Consider the following 8,803-nt stretch of genomic DNA (forward strand, 5'->3'; position numbering starts at 1 on the left):
AAAAAATTCATCAATCATGAATATAACAAAGAATAAATGGCACAGTCAGTTATGTTTGCTTGAAGAAGGTTGAACATCTGGCTTCCATCATTGGTACCAAGAAAAACAAAGTCAACTGATCATCTCTTTTCAGTATTGTAATATATCATGGGAGCAGATGTCCTTAATTGCAGAAATACTCATGTTTTGCCACACTGTTTTTACTGAAAACATCAAAAATTTTATCCGCACACAGATGTCTTAGGAAGAATGATTTCAGAAAAGCCCACTGCCTCCAGTACAAACTGGGAGAGTTCACAAAAGAGACTTCTGCAACTTCATGCATCTGGAGCATCTCTAGAAAGCTGCTAAGGGAGATGTGTGAGTGCCAGCTCAAGGAGCATAGATCTCTGTCCCCATCCCTGGAACTGTATTACTGATCCAAAGATCAGAGACCAGGTGGCAGCAGAGGTGATGGAGCATGAGAAGGTGACAGAAATGGGTGATTATGGGCAAAGCCATTTTTAATCTGTGTGTCAGCTAGATTGTGTTGCAGCTGATTGACAAGTCAGTTCACAATAGGATTTGGTAGAAAACGCAGGGAAACAAACACGAGTTTCTGAGTGAAATTTGTAGTGACAAAGTAAAGCAAAATAAAACAAAAACTAATACTGTGATAAAAAAATACCACTGTAATTATAGTAAATGCATAACTTATTATATACCAGAAAACTGCTTCTCAAACCCCAAATGAGAAAATGAAATGTGCTGATTCTCTCACTCTTATTCAATATAATGCTTAAATCTCAGTCACAGAAAAAAGCCAATAATCAAAAATGAGATATAAGTAGTAAACAAAGAAATTAAATTGCAAACTTTCATACATAATGTGTTCTTATATTTCAAAGATTCTCAAAACTTCACCAGAAAACTCTTAGACCTGAAAATACTTTTAAGCAAAGAGCAGGATACAAAGACATCATTCTGAGTACCGCTGTTCTAGGATTCAGGTGAGAAAACTCAATATTGTTCAAGCTCTGTCTCTCTCCTGGGTCTTTCCCCACACATCTCCACTATGTGATTTATATTAGAAAGATTATTCATAAAAAGGGTGAAGCTGTGAAAGAGAGATTCCTTAAACCAACATGTGTGTTTGTCTGACCATGGATATATTTTGTAAAAAAAGTTCAATTTTCCTCCCTAATAAATGTCCACCTGCTACTATTTATTTATTTATTCATTTATTTATTAAAGATTTCTGCCTCCTCCCCCTCCCCCAGTCAGCTCCCCCTCCCTCATCAGCCCAAGAGCAATCAGGGTTCTCTGCCCTGTGGGAAGTCCAAGGACCTCCCACCCTCTTCCAGGTCTAGTAAGGTGAGGATCCAAGCAGCCTAGGCTCCCACAAAGCCAGTACGTGCAGTAGGATCAAAACCCAGTGCCATTGTTCTTGACTTCTCAGCAGTCCTCATTGTCCGCTATGTTCAGCAAGTCTGGTTTTATCCCAGGATTTTTCAGACTCAGTCCAGCCGGCCTTGGTGAGTTCCCGATAGAACAACCCCATTGTCTCAGTGTGTGGGTGCACCCCTCGCGGTCCTGAGCTCCTTGCTCGTGCACCTGCTACTATTTTCAAAGCACAGTTTTTACGTTCAATAGATTGACTAAACAATCATTTAACATTTACTGCAAATATTCCTCAGTCACTCAATATAAGAGCTTTGAGTATTGAAGACTGTTAGTTGTCTTGCAGACACAAGTTGACATCCTCAGCCTAATGTCACATTTCCACATCTTTTTTACTAAGATTTCAAAAGTCCCTCTTCAACAGATCCCACAAGCCACCCTCCTGCAGCTGATTTACTGCTTAGCTCCTGATCAGTTTTCTGTGTCTATCACAGATGCTTATCTATAAGCTTAGACTGCTGAGCTCTTCTTTACTCTTATCCTATATTCACATCTTTCTTCTTAATATCTTCCCCAATGTGACCACATTTTCTTTTCCCTTCCTTCAGTTTTTACTGTCTTCTTAGGTGGAGACATATAATGCCTTACTACATATCCTGAGCTGACCTGGAAATAACTACTTAGCAGACAGTCACACTGAAACTGCAACCACAGTTCGCAACCCATCAACCTCTTCACCCTGACTGATAAATTACATGGCACCATACCTATGATCCTTTTTGGGTTCTGGTTGCTCTCCCATTACAGGTACAGGACTCTAAAGATCAAGAAGTGCAAGATAGAAACTTTACTTCAAAGAAACTCTCCACCTCTTCATGAACCTCCTTTGGGCTTTTGCAACCTTCCCATGTAGAGTAAAAAAGATAAACAAAATGATCCTTAGCAATACCTTCTGATGAACATCTTTGAATTTTTTGAGATTACAGTCCTAGCTCTGGATAGTGAGACTGTATTGTATGACTTTGCTAGTGCTACATAAGAAGTTATCACAAACTCAGCGACTTACAATCTTAGTACCTACAAACTGAGCACAGTGTTTCTGGGTCCTCTTCTCAGGCTCTCACAGGTTAGTCAAGGTGTTGCCAAATCTGCATTCTGTTCTGGATACTTAAAAATATCTCACTGTATGACAAAATTTGTTTTGAATACAGTCACTTTGCAAATATCCTGACTCAATTACTCGTGTCAGGATAAGAATACTGATCCACTTTATACAATTGCTGTCAGAATTGCTGCTGAATATATAGTAAGGATATCAAGATTACTACTCTTCAGTCTGGACCGCAAGATGTTGGTTGAACTCTATCCCCAAACACAGAAATATAAGTATTATATTCACATACACAAAGGGTCTTTTTTGAAACAAATGTATATATTGAACGAAACAGAAAAAATTAACGAATATATGTGATTCATTTTTATTGTAGCTGAATAAATTTTCTTGCACATTTGTACCTTTTTACAGTCCATTCATCTGTTGATAGACATCGGGTTGATTTAAATTCTTACTGCTATGAATAGTACAGCAATAATCATGTGTGTGGAAGCATATCTCTATTAGCTGATTTACATTTCTTCTGGAAAATACATAGTGCAGAAATAACTGAATCATATTGTAATTTCATGTTTTCTTGAGGCATCTCTATACTGAAGTTCACAGTGACTGTGTATTTGCAGTCCCTCCAGCAGCGTATACTGCTTGCTCTTTCTCTCCTGTTTTACCATCATTTATAGTCACTTCTTGATTTCCTTTTAATTCATCATTGAAATGAAGTGATTTTTATGATTTTGCTTTGGTTTCTATCTCAGTGCTAAATTGGGAGATAATAAAAGCCACAGAAGATCATCTAAAAGTCATTAACTAACTTCAGAAGAGCATAAGTTACTGACGTTCAGCAGCTTCCTTTACCTCCATTCTTACTATTTATTTAGAAGAGATTGGACAATGTTTATTCTTTTCCTCCATATTGCCATGCTGAAGATGCTGGAATTGAAAGCCCCATTAAGGTTTTGCCTGGATGCAGCTGTGTCTCCCATGGGGCAAGAACTCACCTGTTACTTGTTTTTCTATTGTTCTTCTTCTCACACAATTTCAGGAAATTGCCTATGATATTCCAAAGATAAGTAACATGTGGTAGCAGGAGGACCAGCCAAGTAGGGAGGGTTCCATTTTAGTCTTTATCACTCTTTGTTGAAATTGCATGACTTTGCACTTTATTAAGTGATAAGATCCTCAGCCCCCATTATGCTGATTTTGAGGATAAAATATGACTTCCCTAGATGTTTATTTAGCGTGGAGTCTATGGAAGAGGGTCCTGTGTCCCATGAGATCAAGATAATCAACATCTGACTTCCTGGCTCCAAAGCTGTGAACAAATTAATGTGTGTTGTTATCAGCACACATTATCAGATTTGTAGTTAGCTCACATTTAATCACAGCCTAAGGATTCTAATGCACAAGGTTGGAATCTGGATTTGGGAGAAAAGTAGTAACTAAACATTCTTTGGTTTTTCTACTATACATAAAAGATCATGAATATTGTGTCCTTTTATTCTCTGTGATCCCCCTTACATACTGTGAAAATACATGTTTAATTTCAGGAGCATTTGTATTTGTAAGACCCAGTCTCTGTGTGTTTTATTTGCATGATCAGCAGCAAATGGCATGAAACCACAGTCTGATCTCATTGCAGATGATACAAAGCAAATTCTGTGCTATTGAGAGGATGACACGTCTTGTTAGACACTGACAGGAGTATTTATTCATCTGTCATATTTTTAGACACTTCCTGGAGCAGAGTTACTAATCTGTCTTATTTTTGATCTTGAGATCGGGAATTTCATTAATTCACATGTTGCTTATCTCTCTCTTATGATGGTGTTATAAACTGACAAAGAGATCAGAATATACATATCAGAAATAATTTAACATTTTGTATATGAAAAGTAGGTTGATAAAATTATATAATTAATGAAACTAAATGGGAAATACATGTTACTTAAATGTATATTTAATTTTCAATAATAATCTTGACTTAATGCTAAAATGTTAATGTTAGAAAACTTCTTTGATTTAGATATCTAGTGCCAAAAAATGCCTTGTAAGCACTTGATTAAAAACATACACCTCTATGCACAGATTAGATTGGCCTAGAACTTGTGCCCCAGTCTAATCTCAAATATATAATTCTCCTTATTATGTCTCTCCAGGTCTAAGATTAAAGATATGATTCCCAGCATTTTGACATGATGTTTTATTTATTTATTTTTTTTGTTTCTTGTACTGTACATACAATACTGGCTTTACTTCTTATATATCCTTTCAGAGTTCACCAACCTGAAGGACAGATTTGTTCTATGAAATGAGTTATTGCTTCTGATTTTCATTCATACCCAAACATTTTTTTATAGCTTCAATCTCTGGTGCCATGGTCTATTGATCTCTGTAAATTATTGCTTGATTTAAGCTGACAGTGTTCCCGTATGGAGAGGATTTTTAGTGTTCACTATGTTAGGAAGACTATTTCCACCCACTTACAATACTGCTAATTTGAAAGTAATCTTAGAAAATATATTATAGAATTAACATTCTTGGCAAGTATTGGGCTACAACAATGAATTTAAAACAAAATCAAGTTTGTTTTCTTCCTCTTCTATTTTCCACAATTTATCATCTTGTTTCAGTTCCCTAAGTTGTGCAGATGACACTTGTTTGTTTCAGCAGGGTGTACCAATGCTTGAGATTTAAGATTCTCTCATCTCAATCTTAATGTTCTCCAGGATTTGCATAGAGGGAATTTTGGGCTGCATTTTTTTTAAGTCGAGAACCTGAAGTACAATGTTGGTGGCACTGTTCACTGTCCTCTATTAAGTTTGGTTTAAAAAATAAGATAACATTAACAAATTTAACCTCCATTCTCTCTCTATCTTTCTTCTTTCCCTTCTCCATCATTTCTTTCTTTTATTGATTTTTTTTTACTCTAAGTTCCTTTGGTATGATTTTTTGAACAAAATTTATCACTTTCATAGTATTGTTAATCTTAGATAGCTTTCCTAACATTCTTCAAAACAAACTGACTTTAAAGTATTGTGGATTTTATTTTTTTTATTAAAAATTTCTGCCTCCTCCCCTCCTCCCTTTTTCCTCCCCCTCCCCCCATTCTCCACTCCCATTCCCCTTCCCCTCCCTCTCCAGTCCAAAGAGCAGTCAGGGTTCCCTGCCCTGTGGAAAGTCCAAGTTCCTCCCCCCTCCATCCAGGTCTAGGAAGATGAGCAACCAAACAGGCTAGACTCCCAAAGTTGTAATTATAGTGCCTAAGAGATTTCTGTTTGAGTGCTGTAAGATGATATCATTCAGTGATTGTTCACACTCCCCATGTTGTTATTTTTACCTGTTGATTGACACTAGCTAGTCACACACACTGCCCATGCATTTTCTTAGATATGTGCTAACTGCTTTGCATAGGCTCCTCCAACTCAGTCCAACCAACTTGAATTTATAAACCAAGCCATTTCACTGAGAACTGACAGGCAGGGGGATCAACATGGTGTCACAAACCCAGGTTCTCCTGTCCCTGCTGCTCTGGGTGTCTGGTGAGAAATTCAAAAGTATTATAATCTTTTTAGAGTCACTTCTTTGTATATAAGATATTTACAATACGTGTCGTGATAGAATTTGTCTTATACAATAATACTCTGACAAAATGATATTACAAAGATATTAAATTCAATGTTTTATGTTATGTATCATCATTTTTATTGCTGATTGCAGGTGCCTGTGCAGATATCGTGATGACCCAGTCTCCATCCTCCTTGGCTGTGTCAGCAGGAGAGAAGGTCACCATCAGCTGCAAGTCCAGTCAGAGTCTGTTATACAGTGGCAATAACTATAACTACTTGGCTTGGTACCAGCAGAAACCAGGACAGGCTCCTAAACTACTGATCTACTGGGCATCCACTCGGCACACTGGTGTCCCTGATCGCTTCTCAGGCAGTGGATCTGGGACAGATTTTACTCTCACCATCAACAGTGTCCAGGCTGATGACCTGGTAGATTATTACTGTATGCAGCATTATGATGCTCCTCCCACAGTGCTTCAGCCTCCAACAAAAACCTCTCTGACATTCTCATTAGCTGGCTGCACCACACAGCCCCAGACCTGCATATGTCCCCCTGCTGACTGAGACTATGTGTTCAAACAGTGGTGAAAAAGTTTGAAGAGTCCACCCGAAATAATGTGTTCAATCCATCTTACGTCTTTAGATATGAAATAACTTCAAATGAAAATGTAAAAAATAATTCAGCATTATCCTTCTGTAACACATTACCACAAGCTCTGCTGCTTGAATATGAGGGGTTTATTTTCATAGTTCTGGAATTTCAGTGTTTAACATAAGACACTATGGGCAGAAGTAATGATGATGGTAGCAGTTTGGAAACTCTAGGAAAAATGTTTATTTCTCTTTTACTGAAGTCTATCGTTTCTTATTTCCTTTCTGGTGTCCATTTCTTCTGTTTTTTCTTTCCCTTTCCATAAATTATTTACTTTTTATTACGTTTTAGTTAATTAAGTAGTGTTTTCTGTGTCCCTGTGATTGTACATTTGTTTGTCTGTGTGTATGTGTGGGATTTGACATGGCATAGTGTGGACATCAGAGAACACTTGCACTATATTTATTGCTTGTCATTGGGGTCTGGGGATCAAAGTCAGTTATGACATCAGGCTTGTTGGCAAGTGGCTTTGCCCTCTGACGGATCTTTCTGCCCCTTAAAACTTTTAATTGAAATAAATTTATTGTACTCAATTTTCTTTATTATTTTATGTTTTAAAAGATCTTTTCTCATTTCTCAGACCTATCCCAGTTCTTACTCTCTCATTCCTCCTGCTCCTCTACAATCCCACCACCCACTTCTCATCCACTTCTTAGAGAAGGTAAGGCTTCCTGTGGGAAATCAACATAGTCTGACACATCACTTTGTGTCAGGACCAAGGCCTTTCCCCCCTATATTTACGCTGAGCAAGGTATCCCTCCAAAAATAATGGGATCCAAAAAGCCAGTCCACTCACTAGGGATAAATCCTCATCCTACTGCTAGTGTCCCCACAGACTGCCCAAACTACACAAAGGTCAACAATATTTGGAAGTCCTAGTTTGTTCCTTTCTAGGTTCCCCTGCTATCAGTCTAGAGTCAGTGAGCTCCCACTAGCTCATATCAGCTGTTCCTGTGGGAATGCCCATTATGATCTTGACTCCTTTACTGGTATTATAATTTTGCTTTCTTTGGTGTCTGGAATCTTGGTACAGTACTTAGCTATGGATCTCTGATATCTGTTTCCATCTGTTGCTGGATTAAGGTTTTGTGATTGTTGTTAAACAGTTTGCAGGGACTGACCAGTTTAGGCAACCTCTCCACTCTTGCTTAAGCTCTTAGCTGGGGTTACCCCTGTGGATACCTGGGAATTTTCCTGATGCTGTTTCAGGCTAGCCCCATAAAGGCTCCCACAATCAAGACATGTCTTTCCTTGTTCTCCCTCACTATCCTTACCCAATCTTGACTAACCCATTTCCTCATGTTCTCATCCTTAGTCCCCTTCTCCCCCCTTCTGTCCTCCATTAACCCCTGTCCCATGCTACCAATTTTTGAAGAAGCTCTTGTCTATTTCACCTTCCAAGGGGGATATATGCATATCACTGTTAGGGTTCTCCTCGTTACCTAGTTTCTTTGTGGTCATGGACTGTCTGATGGAGGAAGGTAATTGGTTAATTATAATAAACCAACTGCTTGGCCTCATAGCTTAGAACATAGGTGGGTGGAATAAACAGAATAAAATTCTGGGCGGAAGAGGAAGTGAGGTCAGACTCTGCTCTGCTTCCGGAGAGACACCATGCTCCACTCTCCCAGGATGGACGGAGGCTAGAATCTTCCCGGTAAGCGCACCTTGGGGTGCTTACACGCATTATTAGAAATGGGCTAGTCCAGGTGCGAGAATTAGCCTGTAAGGGCTAGAGTTCATGGGCCAAGCAGTTCTTAAATGAATACAGTTTGTGTGTTGTTATTTTGGGCATGAGCTAGCCAAGCGGCCGGGGTGTTGAGGACGCAGCCCCGCCATTCATATTTCAACAGATGGCGCCCAGACGTGTGGACAACTGAATCCAGAGAAAGCCTGAAAAAGCTTGGGAAAGAGTAAAGCATGTTTTCTTGATAGCAGCAATTTCTTGGGTCTGCTCTGCTTGTTAGAAGCAAGCAAGCACTCTCGTCTATCCAACCTTGTTTTATCCCCAATCATCCCGTTTCCCCAAGTTCCCCCATCCTCCCCTTTTCACTTTTCTCTCCCGATCTCCCCGTAATCCCATCCCACCCT

The 8,803-nt window shown here is 38.9% G+C and overlaps 1 gene segment (V, D, J or C); it reads left to right on the forward strand.

The window, feature by feature from the left end:
* Nucleotides 1-5,971: 5,971 nt before the first annotated feature.
* On the forward strand, nt 5,972-6,624 carry LOC126495450 (immunoglobulin kappa variable 4-1-like). The segment is given in 2 exon segments: nt 5,972-6,033; nt 6,212-6,624. Coding segments are annotated over 2 exon segments (462 nt in total).
* The last annotated feature ends 2,179 nt before the right edge of the window (nt 6,625-8,803 follow it).

This window comes from Alexandromys fortis, unplaced genomic scaffold (genome assembly GCF_014885135.2).
Source record: "Alexandromys fortis isolate MF-2015 unplaced genomic scaffold, M_Fortis_MF-2015_v1.1 scaffold_464, whole genome shotgun sequence".
In the NCBI taxonomy this organism is placed as follows: domain Eukaryota; kingdom Metazoa; phylum Chordata; class Mammalia; order Rodentia; family Cricetidae; genus Alexandromys; species Alexandromys fortis.